The sequence below is a fragment of the Lepisosteus platostomus genome, chromosome 13 (genome assembly GCF_059453375.1).
Source record: "Lepisosteus platostomus isolate fLepPlt1 chromosome 13, fLepPlt1.hap1, whole genome shotgun sequence".
NCBI classification, from domain to species: Eukaryota; Metazoa; Chordata; class Actinopteri; order Semionotiformes; family Lepisosteidae; genus Lepisosteus; species Lepisosteus platostomus.
Genome location: NC_142623.1, coordinates 17,189,242 through 17,212,038, shown reverse-complemented (window position 1 = coordinate 17,212,038; position 22,797 = coordinate 17,189,242). Strand labels below are relative to the sequence as shown.

Here is a 22,797-nt window from a genome sequence, read left to right as displayed (position 1 = left end):
ATGGTTTTCGTGCTTAATTAAAAATGTGTAAGTTTTTTCTATACCGTCAATTAATTTATTTTGTTACTGAGATTTAATAACTGGTCTGAGGAATTGGAACTGCAATTCCCCTTCAAGTGTGGGATCTGTATAGCATGTTAATTCCTCCTTATTAATGCAACTGATCGATCCAATGACGTCGCTGACGTCAGAGCTGAGCTGGCACAAGAACCAGAAGACACTGTGGCTCTCCAGGACCAGAGTACAATCAGATTATGGTCATGTGGCATCTGGTAACAGTGACAGCATGCCCCTCCTCCTCCTCCCCCCCCAGGTGTGCGGGATTTCATCTGTGAGACCTGTGGCAAGTCCTTCAAGCGAAAAAACCACCTGGAGGTTCACCGCCGCACACACACTGGAGAGACACCGCTGCAGTGAGTATCCCTCAATTCCTGAAAACCCAGCAGCATGTACACTCCATAGATCAAAACCCGGAAAGACTGCTTCAGCTGATATCCTGTCAGTCTTTAAATTTAAAAGTTGTTGCAGTTAGCCACTTTATCCAGTTGAGCTGAAACAGACATAAGCCTTCTCTGTAAAAGGCAGTGTTCTATGTTATGCCTGCAAAATAATTGCAATGGAAAAAAATCTTAAAGCAGGAAAAATCGTCATCCCAGTAATTTGTCCATGTATTTTTATTGTTTTTCACACCAGCAAAAATACATGCTGCATATTGCATATTAAACTAATGTCAGAGGTCATGTAGATTGTTGGTACAGTGTATTATGCAGGAAGAATTAATGAGAAAGAAAAATACAGAATTCCCATCCCTTTCCCACATTTCTCCCAAATCTTCACTTGCGAAAAGGAGTTGAAGGATAGAAGACAATAAAAAAAGCAAAAAAGATCATAATAAAGTTAATTACACTAACTCTCTAGGAATTAAAAAAAAAAGTGGAAGGCCAGTCCTAACGGATATCATCTCTGTGGCCAGTTAGTGACCGATTAAGATCTAGGGTGTAGAATGTAAGCTCAAAGTCTCAAAATATTTCAGTAATGTTTGCCAAGCTTTTAAAAATCTGATTTTTTAAAATTATGCATCATATTTCTGATCCATTGAACAAATGTGAGTGAGGCAACTTGCTTCCAGTTAAAAATGATAAGGTGATTGAATTTTGGATATGGTTCTTCAGGTGGCACACTAAAAATATTAAAGACTGTGAATGCCAGTCAAGTCTTCTGTTGACAGTGATGAAGCCGTTCTGAGAGTCCCAGGAGGTTTGATTTTCATGGTGGAATCTTAACTAGAAACTCATTACCTGACCTTTAATAAAGTATTATCTATCTGTCTTACAGGGAGAGCTGTATTTAGTCTGTAACCATGTGAGCTGCTCATATTGCACACAGACTGTTGTCACTTCACCTATAGTGTAGCTCATTAAGGTAACTCTGTACCCCCAAAGGTCTCAAAACCTTCCGATCTGTCAGCTGGAAAGGTTTTGAATACTTACGCAGTTGTGACTTTTAAAGTTTTTCATATCGATGTACGTATATTAGTTATACATAATTATGATCTATTTACTTTTGTTTTTGGTTTCAAATCTGAGCGTATATAGCTGTTATTACAAAGGTCTTGTAGTTGTATTACAAAGCACATTCCGCCTTGTAGCGACCATGACCCCTGACGGCTCGCTCTGTCCCCCCCCCTCCCCTCTCCCAGGTGTGAAATCTGTGGGTACCAGTGCCGGCAGCGGGCCTCCCTCAACTGGCACATGAAGAAGCACACCCCCGAGGTCCAGTACAACTTCACCTGTGAGCACTGCGGCAAGAGGTTCGAGAAGCTGGAGAGCGTCAAGTTCCACAAGCTCAAGAGCCACCCGGAGAAGCAGGTGGCGTGAACGTGGAGGGGGTGAACTTCCTGTCCCGCCCCAGCAAGGAAGCTGTGTCCTGTAGGCTCTCGGCCAGCGCCCTGAAAATGAGGTGCTCTGTGGTGACTGGGCCTGATTGCTCTCTGGCACTGGCGATCTTCCTGCGCAGTGCGTTTCCTCTCCTTGCTGTGCTTTTGGAAAGTCCTCTCCAGAGCCCATAGTGCTTAAATCTGTGGACACTTTTTTTACACAACATCTAGTAAAGGAGGCCGGGGATGGTGGTGTAGGGCACAGTGACATGTTGGGTTTTACGCCAAGGAGAGGGTAGCACGTTCTGGGTTTGAAGTGACACTCCAGACCTTCTTATGTGTTTTGAGACCTTTTTTGGTTTGAGGTGAAGTGATTGTTTGTAGGGGTCTCATCCCCGAGACAGAACGTATGGAAATTTCCAATGCACTAATGCACAGATGCCTAACTAGGCTGTAATATTACTGGCCCATCTTAAATTGGCTGCAGGCCTGCGTGGAATTCTAGTTGGTTTCCGAGGGGCATGTGGTAACTCTGCTTTTTGTAAAAGCAGACAATCAGGGAGCGAGGCAGATTGATGCTGCAGAAGGCACATCATGTTTGCAGAAGTGCTCCAGGACAACCAATTTCACTGATTCGAGAAGACTCATTTTAACACAGCAGGACTCTGCTAACTGGTTTCCTGCCAGAGTCCCAAATCCTTATTGGATTGGGCCAGAGATGAGAAGACTTCCCATTTACCTGCATTGATCTCCTCAACATGTCTTGGACCAGGACGTCCCATGTCTGCTTCTCAAAGGCATAGTGGATCTGGCAGGTTTCGTACAAATCCTCACTAAATCAACAGCTTCAGTCCAGGCCTTGTGTACCTCCAAGGTGTCCTGCTTCTTATAAAGCACCGGTACCTGAAGAACTGGCTGAAGTTATTCTATAGGACCAGTGAAGCCAATAATGAGCTGATTTTAGGTGATTAAGAGCTGGGTTGAACAGGATGGGAGACCCCTGATGTAAAGAACACCTTCCAAACTGACTGCTGTGCTGCTCCTTAAGCCTGTACTTTGGGATCCCCGCCTTGGACACTCGAGAGTGATCTGGATTTTAATCATGGAAATATGAACTGGTCTGGGAGGCGAACGTTACAGTTTGGCCAAGTTAGTTTATCAGTAGAAGGCCTCTTTCAAGGAGCTGCAAAAATGTATCTAATATTTTAAGATCTGAGCTTAACTGGAGTTTTTAAGTTTTGCCTACCCTCTTTATACCCCCGTTCCCCACACGCATACTGACTATTTGTTTAAGGGCTCAACTTTCTGGCAGTGGTTCCTGCACAGAGTGGAGGGGGGGTGAGGATCTGTAGAGGCGGCCTGTCAGAGCCTCTGTTATTTCTCCATGCGGTCCACAGGGGAGGGTTACATGTCTCCGGGAAAGCCTGCAGGTACTGGGGGATGTCTCTGTCCAGCTTTGGGGACCCTGGCTGACTCGGGTTCCCAGTTCTGCTGTGCTGTGCTGCCGCCACCACCAGGAGAGTCCTGGTTGTAGCAGGCAGGTGACAGGACCCTGGCTCGAACCCGTGACATTTTGGTGCCGTGGAGCCCAACCTCCAGTCTGAAGGTGCACCTGTACTGCCTGGTTTCTGGTTGCGATGAAGTAAGTGGTCACCCCCACGTGCAGACATCCCGCAGATCAGCACCCATGAGCGGCTCGCTCGGGCTCAGCAGGAACATCGCTCAGCGTGATCGCATCGCCGTAAAGCACCGAAATGACAAGTTTGTTTCTTCCAACATCTTGAACATCCTCCCCAGTTGCAGAGTCTTCTGCTTTACTGCAGGGCCAGCGCGGACATCCCGAGTTAACTGGGGTTCGGGGGTTCAAGGTCACAAACGCATGATAAGAAGTGAGAAAGGGATCTAAAGGGCCTAACATTCTGGCTCAGTCGGATACTTTTTTTTTATGCTGGTAGAAAATGTGCACTTTATGAGGGACGTTTTGAAGACTTGGCCTTTTTTGCCATGTCTGGACTTTTCTGAGCAAACCAGAGCTGAACTGACTGAACTTTTTCCCGTCCTTTTTAGAAAGGTGAAAAAAAAAATGGTCTTTTCGGAGCACCACGGACGCGAGCGATCCGTTTCTGAACGGCCGCTTCTCGCACAGCGAGTGTTTGAGGCGGCGCTGCGGGTGACGAGAGAGGAGTTAAATAGTGGTTTAAACTTCAGACGAGAGCGAATTGAACTGGGGTGCTTGTCTCAGGAAACGTGGATTTGAGCTGCTGCTTGACCAAACCATCTTTGTTTTATTCCGTTCAATCTTCTCTTTGGAAGCTTGTCCGTAAGGGGCATATGCACTAACTAAGCACTGTAAAGTTACAGTTTTTGTTTACTGTATCATATTAATACTAAATATGTAAAATATATTAATATTACATTTGAAAAGAAAAAATAAACTGTACAGAATACACCCACGGTGGAATAAAGCCAGTTTTTGCTGTGCTGTTTCTTGTTGTTGTCAATGGCCACCAGGTGGCAGTGTTTCCAGCCACAGATGTGTTGAAACTTGCGGTTTCGTCCTCGGAGTGGGACAGTCTAGCTCCAGTATCTGCAGGAGAACGAAACTCTTTTTGTGTAATTGTACTTTTAATTTTAGCTGAAGAGTTGCAGTTCCGAGTTAATCTGTGCTCGTTGTTTAAGGGTATAAAGTAGTCCTAATCAATCAAATAAATAATTCTGTTTAGAGCTTGGTTGAATCAGTTTGGCAGGAACTGGGGTCACCAGGGATTGGAAGATGTATCTTGGCGTTAAACACTCGCAGAAGGCTCCACAGCCAAAATGTTGTTTCCTTCTCTTTCAAACCTTTAATTTGTTCTCTTGGAGTTTAAGGTGAGTCTTAAAGTTTCACTCCTGTTTCCACTGGTCTAACTGATTATTTGGATTGAGGTTCTCAGGCACTTTTTTACATTTTCAATGTAGTGGGAGAGAAGTCTTTGTGCACAGTTTTGTGTGCTGTAACTGCTTGGTATGTAGGTTTCTGGTTTTGTGTAAAGTTTTAAATTATGAGCTGGGGGGCTCATCCCCTTGTTTCTTGCTGTGCTCGTCTGGCCAGAAAAGTCCCTTGTTCTAGTTAGGACTTTGCCCATGTGGTCCCAGGCTCTTGGCCTTCCCTGACTCCCGGAGAGCTCGCAGGCCACACTGCACATAATTAGAGTGACACACCGACTTTCAAATCTCTGAAGATCTCTCTCCAGGGGTCTGTGCACATGGAGATGAAGCAATGGAATCTGTTCATTGTCATGCTGACGCTTGCGTTTTTCCTTTCGTTTTGGGGATGCCGTTGTTTTTCCTAAGATGAGGGGTGTTTCCCTGGAGTCCTGGCTTAATTCCACCCTGGTATTCTACAGTCTGACCTTTCTAAGTTCTTCAGTGCAATCACTGCAGCGGTTTTCCACTCCTCCCCCTGGTCTGCTGTGCACTGGTGCTGCTGTGTGTCACCCAGGTGGGTGGCTACACTTTAGTGGGAGACACAGTGGGTCCCCTCCTTGATGGAATGTGTTTTGGGATCCTCCTAGATGAAAAAAGCTTCTGTGTACAATTGCAATGAAATTTATGTAGTCAGCCAGCAGCCATATCACCCTGCAACTCACAACTGACAAGCCACTGGAGCTCAGCAGGTGTGAGGCTGATCAGTACCTAGATGGGAGACTCCTGGGGAAAAACTAAGGTTGTTGCTGGAAGTGGTGTTAGTGGGGCCAGTAGGGGGCGCTCACTTTGTGTTCTGTGTGGGTCCTAATGCCGGGGGCACTGTACTGTAAAAAGGCGCCGTCCTTCGGATGAGATGTAAAACTGAGGTCCTGACTCTCTGTGGTCATTAAAAATCCCAGGGTGTCTCTCACAAAGAGTAGGGGTGTCATCCTGGCGTCCTGGTCAAATGTCCCCCTGTCCTTTACCAGTCATTGCCTCCTAATAATCCCCATCTATGAATTGACTTCATCGATCTGGTGTGTGGTGAGCGTTCTGGTGCACTATGGCTGCTGTCACATCATCCAGGTGGGGCTGCACATTGGTGGTGGAGGGGAGTCCCCACTACCTGTAAAGCACTTTCAGTGGAGTGTCCAGAAAAGCGCTATAGAAGTGTGAAGAATTATAGTCATTAACACTTCTTATTTTTGGAGGTATTGTGTATTGGTTAGAGTTTGCTATTCATGTTAAATAAACTGTTTTTTTTTATTTGCAGCATCCTGTACAACACACTCTGGTTGTGTCCCCATTAGCTAAGGCTGATTGGAAAAGCAAGCTAGGATTAATTGAGGTTCAACAAATTCACTTCATCTTGAGTTTTTAAGGGCCTGAATGGGTTAAGTGCTCCTCTAGCGCAGGTAATGAGTGTGTTTGCACAGTTCTCTGGGGGGGGGGGTGCTGGGAGAGGGGGGGAGTGATTTCCACAGTGATGGAGTCTCGAGATGACCTCACTGCTACCTGCTCTCTTGCCTCCGCCTCTGCCAGGGAGGGAAACACAGAGTCAGACACTCCTTTCCTGGGAGAGGGAGAAGGGGGGTGGGTGGCTGAGCATACAAGATCAGGAGATCCTGTCCGAAAGCGCACAAACAGAGCTGCGCTACACCAGCACCTGGTCTGAACTGAGGTAAGAAAGTTGAAGTTTAGGGTAGCTTTGAGATTTTGGTATTTGAGAACCAGATTTGGTGGAATAGGTTGAGTGGGGTCTGGGTTTTGGTGGAGGGGAGAAATCATTTATCTTGTAGAAATCTAGTGATTAGGAAACTAATTTTACTTTTTTTTTATTTGAGATGGAGTTGCTGGGTTACTTAATCTCATGGATTTATGGCTCCTAATGTTATGTTGCTTTGCTACTTTTTCCCCCCAGCATCCAGAGTGTGTGTGTGTGTTAAAAGGTTTCTAACTGGCTTTAAGAGGTGATGATTTCTTCTACTTCAGTGTTGAGGGACAGATGCCCATTGCTTGTACCTCCTCTGTGCACTTTCAGAATTAGCCCTTTAGTGACGTATTGATTAACTTGTGAACCAGTTTGTCATCTGTCAAATCTTGCCCGTTTTTTTTAAGTGTTTGTTTGGCAGCCGTGATCAGCCAAATTGTTTCTGGCAGCACAGTGTTTGGGAACTCTTTGAACAATTTGTTCAGTTTTTTAATTTGTGCCGTTACATCAAATGACATTCAGCACATCGGCTAGCTGTATCCATGTGCGCTTAGTCCAGGTCTCTGATTTGATGGGTTCGACCCTGTGTTTTTAGCATCTGAGCATCCTCCGGGCCCTGTTATAAGGGGGTTCCCAATTGGCCTGTGTAACTCGACTGATTCCTTCCCTTTGGGCCGAGATTTGACCTGTGGTCCTGTTGTCAGTGCTCCTGCAGCACCAGCAGGTGTTTATACCCCTGTTGATAATTTGCTGAATAACCGATTATGAAGTGATTATTGATCTCCCTTTATTTTGTCGGGTCTGGGGGGAGCTATTTGTAGTGGGGCTGTACTGTCGCTTTGGCACCGTTGGAGGGTGAGCTTTTCTGGCAACATCTGCTCTGGGACAGCCCTTCACCAGCTGTGCCCACATTCTTGGGGGTTGCCTGAGTTAGCCCACGGGCTGGAAAGAGCTCAGACAGGAGCATTTCAGACAGGTTGCTTCTGTTTACATCAGCAGGTGAAAGTCATTGCTTTTTTTATTCTTATTCAAATGTTCAACTGCTTAATTCGCACGTAAATCGTAAAGACCATTTAGCAGTGAGCACTAAAAGCTTGTCCGTTTCTTGGAAAGTACGGTAAACCTGAAAAGGGGCAGAATAAACTGTTTTGGGCTCCAGACACCTAGGCATTTTTTGCGTGCTCCCCCTCACCCCCCCCTCCAATCCCACTATAACACAACTGAGCCTTCACAAAGCTCAGATCTGTGTATCGCTTGCATTGCATCGTGGGTCGATCTTCCATTGTGAGCCGGTGTGACGGCAGCTTAACACACTGGCGTGAAGTTAAGGGAAAGGGAGTCCCTACCAGTTAAGGAATTAAAACGCCAATTGTATTTAAAATTTATGTCATCCGCTTTTATAAAGATAAGGTATCAGCGTTTCTTACTGAAGTCCAGGGAAAAGTACAGGACAGTTTTTAAGCTCTACCTTTGTTACATCAAAAGGCAACTACATTTAAAACGGAGATGAATGTCATGGTCAGGGGAAAGGAGCTGTATTTTTTTAATTACAGGAGGGACTTAGTACTGTGTTCCTTGTGTGCTGGACCTCTGGGATTGGAGAGCAGGGCCGTGTGAAAGCTGGTTAATGATTAAGAAAGCTGTTGCTGGAGAGGTTTTGTGACCGGCCGCTGTGCAGGATTCAACAGGACAGCTGGTTGGGAGAAAGATATTATTATTCCTTAATGTTACATAGCGCTTTTCTGCCCATTCCACTCATTCCACTTAAAACAGTTACGAAGATGAAATGAATCCCCATTGCTCGGGACACTTTGTGAAAAGGATGCCCTGGAGACATGACTTGTGAGGAGGAGGGCAGCTGATCAGTGTTGCACCACCCATGTTTAACACACGGGAGGAATATGGATCCCTCTCAGGTTCTGGGGCACATTGGCCAACGTTTCAAAAAATTCCACTTTTTCACTGACTTCACTTGAGAGAGAGAGTCTTTATTATCCCCAGAAGACACATTGTCTGCTGCTGTAAAACACACCATACACTGATCTTTGCATACACAGGAGACATTTGTAAAGCAAGGTCATAGCCGCAGGTGTAGATGGTCACTTAAACCTGTCTGTTAACTGAGGGAATCTGTGTCCCTGTTCTGAGAAGAGTAACTGGAGTTCAGTAAACAAGGGGTGAGAAGGGTCCTCTTGAGTGAAAAGTGTTTTATACAAGATTCATAACTGATAGATGTACGACAAGGCCGAAAGATCGGCACCAGTGACTCTGACAGTTTGACAGCTGTCCCCAGTTTGTTCTTACTGCTCAGATTCAGACTCCCAAACCAGAAAATCAGGGTAAAAGTTCAAGCTCGTACAATAAAAGACTGATGATGATCGGCATCAAATTATTAACCTTAAAATGTTTAATCTTTCTTGAGGAAAAATGGACACTGTACCACTTTTTTGAAAATAGAATCCAAATACTTACATTTATCTACCATTTCCACTTATTCACCACTGATGCAGGGTTGAATGTTGGTTTGAGAGTCTCTGGTTTCATCTTCAAATAACTCTGTTCAGGCCAGGTGACAAACTCCTCTACAACTGGCCTGTGGCTCCACTCATCTGCTTGCACAAAACTAACAATAACGGAGTTGTCTGCAAGTTTAATTGTCTAGAGTGGTGATAACTCCTACAATCATTCGTGTGCAGAACAAAGTTTAAGGGAGACAGTGAATATCCCTGGGGAGAACCAGTGGAAGAATACAGCTTGTAAGGAGATCAGTAACCCAGCTGACAGGATTAAGATCAAGATCAAAATTAGACAATAGCTCAGTTGCCAGTAAATACTGTAAGTCTGAATACGGGCTATTGAGGTTTATCTGTACTGGGCAGTGTTAGAGGCAAGCCATGCTAGAAGGTGTCAAGGCACAGTTCAATCATGAAAAGATCTAATGCTTTTTATCTGGGACTTTATGTAAACAAGCCCTTTCCTTATCTTATTTAGCTGCTGCACTCCCCCCACCCCCACCTCCCTCTCTCTGAATGTAAGAGCCTGGGGGAGAAGGCAATTAATCACAGGTTTGTCTGAACAGTTAGCTAATTCGGTTGGTTTGTTTAACTTTCAGCACAACACACCCTGTGCTCTCACACTGCCTCCAAAAAGAATGACTTTATAAGGGAGAGGAGGGTAAGCCCATCGGATGAACCAGCAGCTAATTGGGTTGCGGCTGAAGTGAAGTGGACAGAGTATGTCAACCCCCCCCCAACCACACACAGGCCTCTTGGACAGGACAGAACATTAGAGCATTACAGGAGTAACCCCCCCACTTCACTAAAAATTGAACAAGATTTTAAAACGAGATCCCAGCTCTCATTTCAAGTCAAGTGTCTCCAGGCAGTTTCCTGGCACATGAAAAAGGTCAGGAGTCCATGTGGCCCGTCTTACACAGTTTTTTTGCTCAGGGAGGTGGGGACAGCATGGTTAGTATCTTGTTCTGGGTACTTCCACTCCTTCAAGTTCATCACCCCCCACCTTGCATTTGTAAGATGGGTTTCTGCTACCTAGGTGTAGAATCCATTTGGAATAAAAATGTGACTGAACCATGGGAACAAGGAGACGTTAGTTCGGCTCGGAGAATGACGATATACACTGGGGCAAGGCTTAGCAGCTTAGTCTTTCCTGCTTATCTTTAGTTTTCAAGTCAGTTTACTACTTGCATGCCAAAGTACAATACTTAAACGTGTTTATTAGCACTCACTTTCATAGACAGACTTCTACCGTTATTGCTCAAACTTGCTTAAACAGGTGACCTAAGGCTTACTGGACTGGGGCTCTCTTGGATCAGGGCTGGAGCCCTGAACCCTGGAACTACAGCCTGTAGATTCACCATTTCACGTTCTGACAGGTCAGATACAGCGCACTGTCCTGAGAGATGGGGAATTGGACATCTGATCCAGTTTCTAGTGTCTGGTTCTCTAGTCAAGACTGCAAGCTGCGCACTGACACACAAAATGCGCAGTGGCAGGTAGCAAGACTATAAATGCGCCCCAACCCTCTATGAAGTTGTCAGGACTGAGTGTCCTTGACTGGGCTATCACTCTGAAATTTTACAGGGCCCGTATAGGTTGCATGTGTAGTTGGTGTTTGTGTGATACAGGGGTCAATGTGATTTTCTTATTATACTTTGGAATTGCTTCACATTTTTATTTGCATGCTTTGCGTTTTATGATCCCCAGTTCTTTACAAGTGGTCATCCTGCTCAGTGCTCGTTTTTGTGTTGCTACACTTTTGTTTTTTGGATGCTATCGGTACATAGTGTTCTTGGTTTCGGTGGTTTACAGGCAGCGCTTTTACACCAGTTGCACGAACAATAGCCCTCCACCTCTCTCTTTTTGTGGACCCTGCACGATCCTTCAAGGCCTAAAGCCAAGGTGCTTGTGTGTTTCTGCCTCCTCCCTTTTGTGCCTGGTGTTGTCAGCTCACTATTGTAACATTTCCTCCCTCTCTCTCATACATAATCAAGTATGAACTACTCATCAAGCTGCTGAAAACATGTATATTTCATTCTCATCTTTAGTTTTAATAGTGAAGCAAATTACAGTTTGTTCCTTTACTACTTGTATGTAATACCTGAAGGTATAAGCTTTATTAACACTCAGTTTATTGGACACAAAGCCCAGTTCATCAACCTTGATACTATTAATGACAGCCCTACATTCCCCTGGTCTTCAGTCCCTGTTGTTGTACTGTGCGTTTCTCTAAGCCTTAAACATCAGTTGTTTTCAGACATATTCGCCCCTGGCAACATTGTGCTTGGTGTTGCCAGGCAACAGTCTGTAGCATGCAGCCAGGAAGCAGTGTTGGAGAACACTCATTAACCGATCACTAATTAATGAGAAAGTACCTTGCGTGCTTGAGATGAAACATTGTCTTTTAAGGTCCTGCCAATCACTGTGTGTGATTGTGATAAAATCTGTGGGGGGTCTTTGCGACTCACTGACTGCCTATGCTTTGTGTAGCCCCAGCTTCTAATATTTTCTTTATGGTTGTGTTTAGAATTGCAAGGCAACCATCAAGTCCCAAAACATCTCTAATAAAGCAGAGAGACTTATGATTCAGCAATCCAGTCTGCTGCAGACGTTTGCTGCAGCCAGATCTTTGATTACTTATATTTAACAGGAGCAGTACAGCGATCAAAGTTTGGGTGTATCAAAGTCTGCCGTGGAGCAGTTTGGAAGAGCTGCCCGCTGATCAGCCAATTAGATCAATGCTTGACCTTCATTTATACTCTACAGTTAAAAAAAACGAGCGAGGCAAAAAATAAGTGTACACACTCATGAGAGAATGTGAAAGTGACAGTTTCCTCCTGCACGCTCTGAAAATAAGCTTCAGAACTCTATCGGCTGGAAAGGCAGTTAGACATTAATGCTGACAGCAGCTGTGCTGCTCAGTGTTGGGTTAATAGCGAACCCCTGGTCTGCGTCGTGTCTGGGTGACTTCAAGGCTTCAGTATATAGATCACAGGGAGATGATGTTGTGTGCCAAGTAGGAAGAGCATCAGTGCATCTCTTAGGAAGGCAGAGCTAATGATTCACATATTCTTTCTCTCACTATGCCACCTTCATGGACCTTGACCAAAAGCTTTAAGTTTGTATGTCAGAGGGGTGTCCACAGGGCAGCTGCTGTCTGCTTCTTTTACAAGCTGATGGAGTTGAACGCAATGTAAATTCAGGTCTGACATTTGGAGCAACAGCAGAAGCTGTGCAATGAAGATACCACCTGAGCACATGCCTGAAAGCTCGGTCACGTGCTTCTCGTATATACTAGCGTCTTTATTAACCCCACCTCGCAGTATAAAGTTCTTAAATGGGCGTCAGTTCTGTTTCACAGTGCAACGAAATGCTGATCGTTCAAAGTCATTTTTGAGAAGCTGTTGGTCAGCAGGTGAGGTGGAGGGGGGCTCAAATTGCTGTTGCACACTTGTCTGCATCATGTTGTGCACAGAGGCCTGTCCAGTGCTCAAATGCTTCCCCCCTGTTCCACTCCTAAGGTTGAAGGATGTATAGAGCCTCTGTTTTATTTCCTGGAGAATTGGTCAGCTGTCTTTAGGAAGACGTAAACTAAGCTCCTGTTTTTTTTTGTATTCCCTTTTTAGGAAGGACGAGAAAGAGACTGAAAGATGGGCTGCTTTGGGTTCCTGAAGTTCATGATGTTCATCTTCAATGGCATCATTTTTGTAAGCCTGGAATTGTTTAACATTTTTAAGCCTTGCCAGACAATCAGATCTTCCAGTCCTTGAAACCCAAAACGTCTGGTTTTTTTTGTGAGGGGGGCTAATGTGAAATATTCTCTGAGTTCATGTGTGTTATTATTTGTGCCCTGGGTGTAATTTTAGGCTGCTTCTGTGTAGAGTTTACATGTTTCTCACATATTTATGTGGGTGTCCTTTGGGTATTTGGGTTGTCTCACAAAAGCCACGGTTATAGATTGATTGGCTGTGTTAAATTGCCACTTCTATAAGGTGCTGGAGTTAAATCTCTCATGAATCTTCCACGTCTGGAGTGTGAGTTCTGAGGCCACATTTCAGGTAAGGTTCCAGGTTGGTTAAATGAACAGGAAAGTGGTGAAAATGTTAAGGTTTTTCTGGGCAGTGTTCTCTGTTTTGCATTATAGTGTAAGCAATATGGCAGTCCCTTTATTACACTGATCAGATCTTCCTTCTCTAATTCTGGGTGCATGCACTTGTTTAAGCCTACCTCCATGTTTTCGACTTTAAGTTCCAATTATTTGTAACACTTCTGATAGTAAAACAGGCCACTGCAAACAGATGGAGGATTTCTGTTAAGCCTCAGATGGGAAAAACATCAACCGATTACTTTTAAGTTAATTCATTCAGAACTCGCAACACTTGAAGAGTAGTGACCCAGAGAAAGGAATTCTTAGCTTTCACTAGTTTGGTTGCTAGTAGTTTGATGATCCCAATCAATCCTCCAGTCTCATCCATTTACCTTCTTGAATAACAGACTCAGTGGCATCTACGGTTTATCTAGACGGCTCGATCCAGACATCTGCCACTTGTTGTGTAATGAAGTGCCTCCACTTTTCAGTCCTAAATTCCCCTTCTCTTTAATACTGCCTGTGATCCTGCTGGCACTGTCCATTGCTGAGCTTGGGGCCAACCAGATACGATTGGCAAACAGACGTTTCTATTAGGTGGAGGAGAATTACTCTTCTTCATTGTCTCTGACTTCTTTCCAGAGCAGAAGTAGATGGGTAAACGTGTTTGACGAGTATAACAAAGGTACTCTTGTTTATTTCTCTCATGCAAATACAATGCAAATGCACTCACACTTTTTTTTGTGGTTCTTGTTTTTGTAGTGATGTGGTCAGCTGCCCCACTGTGTTTTTTTTCTGGTGGAACAGCTTGGACCCGGGTCTTTATAAGACCCTCTCTCTGAAACTGCAAAGCTTCTCAATACAGAAGCTCCTAGAAGAGACATACTGTAGTATTGATTCTGTAGAGTAACAATTCTTCCAAGGAGTCAGATGAATCACAGCTCCCCCTTTAAGTAAAGATGCTTAGTTTTTTTAAAGCAAGAAAACAAAATGGACTTAAGAGCCATTTGTTTTCCATGTCCAAAAGGACTTAAAGATTGAAGTTGGTCAGGTCAGTGTTCTTGAAATGTTTTTTCGAGGAGCTGTCGTACTTTTGAGCCCATTTCTGTAGTACAAGGTTCTAGCGCTAATTGCATCTTTCAGAGCAAAACCTCTCTCCTTGCCCAGATAATATCTATTATCTATTGCTTAGAAGCTAGAGATCAAAATGTGTTCTTAAAATATATTGATCTGATCCAGGGCTCCTTAAAAACCCAAGACTCAGTGATGGTACGTTGCCAAATTGCTGAGATTACTAACAAATTACAATTCTACAAACTACCAAAGACATTTTGTGATATTCTGTAAATATAGATAAATGTGACTTGAACTAGATTATATGGAGTGCAGTAATATTTTGAAGTCTGGCTATTGTTTGAGGTCGCTTAAAATGGGCTATGAATGCAGACAGTGCTTGTGACCTCCTTCTCCGGATTTACCTGTCTATTTTTAACCACTCTCATAAAAGATAAGGGACAAGAAAATAAACTTTCTAACAGCAGGAATCGTGCAGATGACATCAACATGGACTTGAAGGAAAGGGCTGGGCTGGAGAAGCTGTGGAACATGTGTTTGTGCCTGCCGCTATCACCACCAGCCAAGGTCAATGTGCTCCTGAGCTGTTTAACTGCTCCACGAAGGGCTGTCTCCAGGAAGCAACTTGGCTTTTCTCTCCTGTTCCTGGAAAGAGGGAGAGATAAGGCCGGTCAGGTGTTCTCTTTTGTAAATGTGTGCAAATCAGCCAAATGAGCAATCCTGATAGCGGATTTGGGGCTTAGCTGGTGTGGGGAAAATAACAGGAAGTCGCTAGGATCATTTTATCATTTTCGATCAACAGTGATGTCAGTGAGAGCCAGGCTGCTCCTTCGTTTCGAATACTTCTACTGTTTTGGGCTATTCTAGAAAAGACACAGCTACTCTGGAGGGAGTCCAGATAAAGAGCAGCCAGTTGCATTCTGGAACCTATGGGAATGTCCAGCACTAAGGAGAGCTGTGTCTCTTTAGTCTTGAAGAGAGGAGACTACGAGGGCACCTGATCCTAAAGGCATTGACGGAGTCAACCAAATAGACTTTTCAGAATCCACACACCTGAACACCAGAGGACGCAAGTGGAAACTAAGTGGAAGCGCATTTAAAACTGAGAACAGGAGGCTTTTCTTTACACAAAGAGTTGCAGGAGTATGGAACAGAACACCCATTCATATTGTTAAAGATGATACCCGGTTTCCTTTTCTTTTCAAGAAAGGATGAACGAGATCCTCAGGTCAATTAGCTATTGAACTTCCAGACAGGCTGGATGAGGCAGATCGCTTCCTTTCATTTGTAGCCCCTCTATTGCACTCACATTGGCACCAGCTCTCCTGTGCTGGCAAGCCCCAGCTTGTCTGGACATCCCCATTCTCCCCTTGAGGTGGGGGACAGAGCCAATGCGCGCACATAGGTTATGAAATCAGCACACATAGGAAATTGTACTGCGCACAAAAAATGAAATTACAAAAAATATGATAATAAAACAAACACGGTTGTCAATTAAATGCTCAGTTGACCACATGAGACTGGCTGCGAGAGGCCCAACTTGGCTGTGTGCATTATTACTGCTACTCGATCATTGGTATCTATGCTCTCCTCTTCTCGTACTCCTCATGCTCGCTCGACACTCAGTCTCAATGACCGGGCTCGTTGAATCGCTGTCCCGGTCTTTTGGATCCCTTTGCTTAGATGAGGATGACTATATTAACAAAAAAGAATTTCAGGTTTACAATTTTACATCCACTCAATTTAGTTAAGTTTTTGTCACTGGGGAAAAAATTTGCACAACCTGAAAATTTTTGCGCACACAGGCCATTAGAAATTAGAGGGAACATTGGACCGGGGGGCGGGGGGGGGTCTTCTCTGAGAACTGAAAAGCACAAACAGAAACGTGGCTCGGTTCTGGGCGAGTGCATGTGTGCCTGTGTTGTCCACAGCGACGCGCTGACTAGCTGAGTCAGTGAACCGGTCAGTCAATCGTGAGAAGGGGAGAAAACAGAAAAACCCACAGCTGCTGTGCTTTCAAGGTCACTGTTCTTTTTTCCACATTTCCTCCTTCCTTCTTCCTTGTCCTGGGTTTAAAAAACCACTATGATTACCTCCTGACCCGATGCCGACCTCGGTGACATTTTTCAGCTGTAGATGTTCAGAGTCTCCTCTTTCTGCTTTCAGTCTTTCCACTCCGTGGCTTTGACTCACCCAAACTCTTCCTACCTTTCCTTTGTTTTAATGGCAGATCCTGATCCCTAATTAGTGAATTCCTAATTAATAGCAGAGACCCCCCCCCCCGGAGCCCGCTGAACCAGTCACCGAATGATCTGTAGACCCACAGTGGCTCTCTGGGCCAGGTCCGGTGCAGGTGTCTCTGCTGCCATGAGATGGGTTAAATGGTGGTGTTCTGTCTGGTGTCGTCCCTCAGCTGGCGGGCGCGGTGATCCTGGGCCTGGGGATATGGGTGAAGGTGGACAGCAGCTCCCTGGGTGGCATCCTGAAGCACATTGAGAACGACTCCTCCCCCCTGAGCCAGTTGCTCAATGTGGGCTACCTGCTGATCGTGGTGGGGGCCATCTTGCTAATCATGGGCTTCCTGGGGTGCTGCGGAGCTGTGCGCGAGAGCAAGTGTATGCTACTCCTGGTGAGTATGGGGAAGCCCTTACCTACTGGTCCCACCCCTTAAACCTGACCCCGCCACTGAATTCACCCCTTAACTCCCTAATGCTGCTGGTTCACTCAAAGCCCCGCCCCTTTCATCATCCCTCCTATTACTGTCTCCTGGCACAGCCCCCTACCCCCTGACACCACCCCTTAACACATGGCTCCGCCCCTCATCTTCTGGCACCGCCCCTTACTAAGGGGTACTGAGCATTGCTCAAGTGGTGACCAGGCCATATATAAGCATTTAAAAATATGCCTTGAGATGTGGCTATGCAGTTTTTCCACAGGTTTTAAAGTTGTGCTTTATACTGTAAGAAACTGTGTAACATCCTAAATTGCACTCATTTATTTATGCACACTTAATGTAACAAAACTAAGTGCACATCAGGAACGGTTCTCACTCTGTTCCCTCCCGTCTCTCCCCAGTTCTTCATCATTGTCCTCATCATCTTCATTGCTGAGGTGGCTGGCGCTGTGGTGGTCCTCGTCTTCTCCCCCCTGGTGAGTGGTCTTCTGATTGTTCGTCTGGTCCTGCTCTGTCCTTCATGGGTCCTGTCACAGGCTTGTATACCAGATCGGAGGCCTACAGGGAGTCTTAGACTGTGGACAGATGAACGTAGCCGGTGAAAGATCGAAAGGATGTCATACATTCTTCACGTGGCCTCTGGCAATCGGCTTTAAGTTGTTTTTTTATTAAATCGGAAATTTAAGAAAAGAAACCCCAGATCACTCACTCATCAGCTGGTTAACTTTATTTTGTCACCTCAAAAGGGCTGTAAATTGGCAGGGTAACAATAACTAAGTCCAGACACACTAGGAAACAGCCCTAAATCTGAAACAGATTTTTCAGATTCCTGCAAAAAGCACAACTCCAACAGGCTCTGTATTTTCCATTTTGTTTCGTGCTCAGTATTGCAGATACAGTGTATATCATGCCCATCATTAGCGCTTTCACCAAGTGATGTAAAAAGGTTAGATTAAACCCAAACAAGATGTATTGTTTGCAAGGCATTAAATGATGGGTTTCAATTCTGTTTTGGTCTAATCTTTTTGCAGCCTAATATTGCAGACACTGCATATGTCATGCCCATTAATAGAAATATTTCAACATACTAAAAAAGTCTCAATTTTAATATAAACTGAAACTAGAGGAGAAAGGATTTTAATCAAAAAATGATCACAGCTAGAACTCACTTATATAGGTATATTTAAACTTAGACTCATAGCCTGGAAACATTTAATATGCCCAGGTTTAGGGACAGGATTAGCCTTCCACTTGTATTACAACTCCTCTAAGATTTATTTCACTATCTACAAAGAATTAATAAGGGTTTTAATGCTAACATACTGAGATTTTTCCATTTTTGGCAGCCTAATATTGCAGGTAGTGTGTATCTCATGGCTATCAAAAACAATTGTTTTCCAAGGGATGTTAAAAGGTTCAATTATCACATAAATGCAGACTAAAGGAGAGATGTGCCTTATTACTAACAAGACAAATACAACCAGAACTTAAAATGTAATCAGGATCACAATGTAATGTAACAGGAAAAAAAAACAACACTTCAGTTCAAAATAGAGGTTTAGTTAAGAAAATCTTAATCTGCCCAGTTATGTAAGAGGTCATTTGGAATTTCAATCACAGGACACTGGACTCCTGCCCTGGGACATAGCTGAGAACTGCTGATCTCAGAGGGGGCCCCAAATACGTGTGTGCCCCCATGATTTGTAATTGCATCCCACCAATAAAGAGCTCTGGCAGCCCTGTGGGCCAATCTGCTGGCCTGTGAGTCAACTTACGAGAAGTAACTGACTTCAGTTTGGGGTTTATAGTGAACTGTCCGCTGTGGGGGAGAGGAATATCTGAGAAAAATGGTGAAGAATAAATATCTGGAAGAAGGTAGGAGCCTTATTGTCTCAATAAGAAGTCATTTTGGACCGTCCCATTGTTCGGTCAATCTCTTTATTCTTTAGTAACTTAAAACTTAAACAACATAGTGATTTCACAAAGGGTGACTGTAGCCTTTCAAGAAAAGCGCTAGTTCGAACTAATTGAAATGGTTCGTTATTCATTCTTAATTTAAATTGAGATCATTACCATGACAGTGAAATGGCTTTTTTGTGGTGTTTTGTGATGGCAGGCAGAGGAGCTGATAAGGATGGGAGGTGAAAAGGTGGTGAAGGATCTCAAGACGTCCTATGGATCACAGTCGGACATCACCACCATCTGGAACAACACCATGAAAGAGGTACTGATAGGGCCAGGGAACTATTTAAGTTTTTAACATCTTCATAAATGACCATGGCAACTTCATTAGTGTTGCTTATTTAAGTACCTTCTCCGGCTAAGTCAAGTATAAAAAGGAATTTAGTGCCTATAAATGCAGGGCCTATAAAAGGGGGCAGGGTGGCACAGTGGTTAGCGATGCTGCCTCAATGCTGGGACCTTGGGGTCAATTCCAGATCTGGGATCCGTGTGGAGTTTGCATGTTCTCCCCATGTTTACATGGGTTTGCTCCAGTTGTTCCAGTTTCCTCCCACAGTCCAAAGACATGCTGGTATGTTAATTGGCTTCCTTGAAAATGGCTCTGGTGTGTGTGTGCCTGTGTGTGCCCTGCAATGTACTGGCATCCCATCAAGGGTGCACCCCATTGCTTGCTGGGACGGGTTCTGGTTCCCTTTTGAGCCTGTATTGGATAAGTCGGTTAGAAGATGGATAGATGAATAAAATTTAGTGACATGTTAAAGATTGTAAAAACACCTTTTTTTAATGTATGGCTCTAATTTGTCCAGAAACTAAACATGTATTTATATAGACACATTAGTACTACCGACTACATTTTTTTTTTCTGGAATAGATCTATTGATTAGATGCTTGGCTGCAGTCTTAGACAAAACTATTTTTTTTCAAAGTTTTTTTTTTTTTAGAGAAGAGGCAGTAAAAAGTCCTCTGTGGTCTTTTTGTCTTCCTTCAGTTCAAGTGCTGCGGATTCAATAACTACACCGATTTCACGAACTCTTCCTTTGTGAATACCTACAACACGTATCCGGAGCAGTGCTGCAAAAGTCAGCCGTGCAACAGCAGTAACGTGTCCAGCTCGGTAATTCATTCTCAAGTTTTCCTTCCTTCACACACGCCCCCCCCCCACGGCCCTCTCTGCCACCGCACTCTTTGTCTTTGACTAGATTCACTCAAGTAAAGTCTAGTCTGAAACGGAAAGCAGTTTCACGACAGACGCATTTTTAATGAACCTAAGTATTTGTCTACCTAAAGGAATCTGTTATCTAGTTGAGCAAACCTGAAAAAAAAAGCAGAAATTGAGCTGAAGAGCAGTGCAAGCTCTTTTTTTTTTGCAAAGCTTCGAAGCCTCTTGGTTGGTTTTAACTGTATTTAATTTTAAGTTGAGGAGATAAATGAGACTAGCGGAGTTCAGAGTACAGATTTCCCACTCCTCACTCGGTCTGTTACTCAATTCTGTTCATTTCAACCAGCTTTATTGACATGACTGATGAATTACAGTGTTGCCAAAGAGCATACAATCGACACAACACCTACGGATATTTACACTGCAGGGGAATGTCACGCACATGGGACATTGTCAACACTTAGACCACTCCCTCTCTCACTCTCTCTTGGTCTCTTTCCGTCTCTCTCTCGCTCCCACACTCCACTTGGCCACCTCTCTGACCACCTCTCCCTGCGCCCCCAGGACGTGAAGGGGTGTTTCCCTGCTTTGGTGGAGTTTGTGAAGAAGAACGCTGTCGTCCTGGGGGCTGTCGCCCTGGGCATCGCTGCTCTGGAGGTAGGAGCCTCGTTGCCACGGCGACACGCGCCGGGCTTCCCCACTTCCATTTTGGCTCAGACTCTCGCTTTGTAGGAAATCGGGTGAAATCGGGGAGCTGGCTTGTTTTCTGCCCGCTGATAAGCCAGGGCTTATTCAAGAGAGGAAGAGAGGAAAGTTTCAGAATCTGGCAAAGCAAAGAAATGGCAGAAAACATAGCAGCGTTGTCCCCGCTGAGTATAAGCGAACACCAAATTGAAATCTTGTAGAAACTGTTGCGCCATCTTGGCATTTTATTCTGCAGGTAAAATGCAGTGGGGGGGCAAATAAAACCTAATTTCTTTTTTTGGCTAGAAAACGCATGATATTTGTGCATATATTTAAAATATTATCCAGCATCAACCACATTTTATCTTTTAGCCTCTGTTATAAAAACGTAAGAAGTGGGTTAGTTCATTCAGACCCATCTTGCTCATCTTGCTAGTATGTTATTAATCCAGAGATCTTGTCCAGACATTTCTGGAAGGATCTTAAAGAACTGGTTTCAAGAATATGTCTGGGCGTTTTGTTCCCGAACCCTACAACCCTTTGTGTAAACAAAACAGCCTTCAATTGCTCCCTCTAACTCTCAGTTTTAAAAGCTGGTCCTCTGGGCCAATACGTGTTAGGTGTTTCGTTTTAGGAAATGCTCAGTGATCATTATTGATGTTATACTATTCACAAACTCAAAGCGAGGTGGGAAGGGTGAATGATGTTTCCTGGCTGTTTGATCATCTGTGATGATTTTATCACTCTGTTTGGGATTACCAGTACTTGCAGCAGCACTGGTGTTTGGTGTTTCCTGTTATATTGCACTTCTAAGGAGATGGTTTGATTTAACAGCGATACACCGAGAAACAGACAGCCAGTCAAACCCGTGGCTTTTGTTGTTGCAGATTGCGGCTATGGTGGCGTCAATGACCATGTACTGCAAAATATCCTCGAAGTAACAAGGCGGTAGGGACGTCGAGAAGGAGTGAGGGTCCACGGGCATGATTCGGCCTCCAAATTCCCTTGTCACACCGAAGAATGAAGCACAGAATTGACTCTTCACCTCCTCAGCGCGGGCTAGGCTGAACGGACCCTTTTCAGGAAAAAAGGCTCGGATGAAGCTACGCCTCTCCTGTCCCACTGTGCACTGCTGAATGACCGCTTCGTACTTCATTTCAATTCTTTTACCAATTACCAGGGGAAAAAACGAGTCAAAGACTACTCTCTAATAACTAAATCCCCGACAGCACAAAAAATGGAGAGGGGGTGGGTAATAGTCATCACAGGAATCGGAAAAGCGAATTAAGTTTGACCGGCACACCAATTTAACCGTTTATGAGAAGTACCTACAATTAAATGCATCTCCCGAGAAATTTGTTCTTGTTGCTTTATTTTGGCTGGCAGCTCTGTACTCTCTTGGAAAGACAGGCCCATCTCTTTAGGTTTGATCGTACTTTGGCACTTTAAAAGATGATTTTTCCTGCTTTAGATAATTTTCAGATGTGTTACATTTGCTTTTATTTCATCTGACCCTGCTAACTCCGAGCCGGAAGTCCGATGCCAGTTGTTTTTCTTTTGTAAAAAGGTCAACGTTTCTTTAGACAACGCCTCTACATGTTTTAACTTTTTTTTTAACCAAACGTCCGTCTGGATTCTGAAGGTAAATTCGGAACAGTGAGAATCCTTGTTATCGCACTGTTCTCACTTTTTAAAAAATTGCACTACGATTCTGAAGTTTTATAATTTGTTTTAAACTTTTTTGGTTTTGTGAAGATTCTGTTCAATTCCATTTGAGTGAATTCACAAGGAATACATAACGGGCTCACAGGGATGTGTATTTTTCTTAAAAAAAGTATTTGTTGTGACTCAACGAAAAAAGATAACATTACAGAGTAAGCAATGGAGAATTTTATATAATTGTGTTTTCCACGTTTATTGCTTTTAAATGATCGACCTTATGAGTGATGTTCTAATTACAACGCGATGTTTCAATTTTCCTACTAGTTATTAGAATTGTTGTTTATAATTTGTTATTACGGCGTTTATGTAGAAAATGAAGGAAATTGTGGTGTTGAAGTCATACACCAAGGCTTTGCTGTACAATTAAAGACACTTGAAAACATTTA

The 22,797-nt window shown here is 44.0% G+C and overlaps 2 protein-coding genes across 4 annotated transcripts in view; both read left to right on the top strand.

Annotated features, from left to right (window-relative positions):
• The window catches only part of znf653 (zinc finger protein 653), a 22,277-nt gene extending 9,521 nt beyond the window's left edge, over positions 1-12,756 (top strand). The window contains exons 10-13 of one of the 3 annotated variants that reach the window (XR_015926029.1): positions 314-413; positions 1,700-1,959; positions 5,210-5,357; positions 6,096-6,233. Coding sequence is in view for 1 of the 3 variants with exons in the window: in XM_088603594.1 (XP_088459720.1) it covers positions 314-413; positions 1,700-1,877 (278 nt within the window). In the remaining 2 variants the exon portion in view is untranslated. Of the gene's footprint in view, positions 1-313; positions 414-1,699; positions 4,356-5,209; positions 5,358-6,095; positions 6,234-12,675 lie in introns of those variants that run through there. The other 2 variants (XR_015926030.1, XM_088603594.1) reach the window with 2 other exon arrangements.
• Positions 6,444-22,797, top strand: LOC148650112 (tetraspanin-1-like). Its single transcript, XM_088603601.1, has 8 exons — positions 6,444-6,503; positions 12,676-12,756; positions 16,624-16,839; positions 17,286-17,360; positions 19,001-19,108; positions 19,835-19,960; positions 20,570-20,662; positions 21,577-22,797. The coding sequence occupies exons 2-8, from the start codon at positions 12,700-12,702 to the stop codon at positions 21,628-21,630; spliced, it is 729 nt and encodes a 242-aa protein (XP_088459727.1). The 5' UTR covers positions 6,444-6,503; positions 12,676-12,699; the 3' UTR covers positions 21,631-22,797.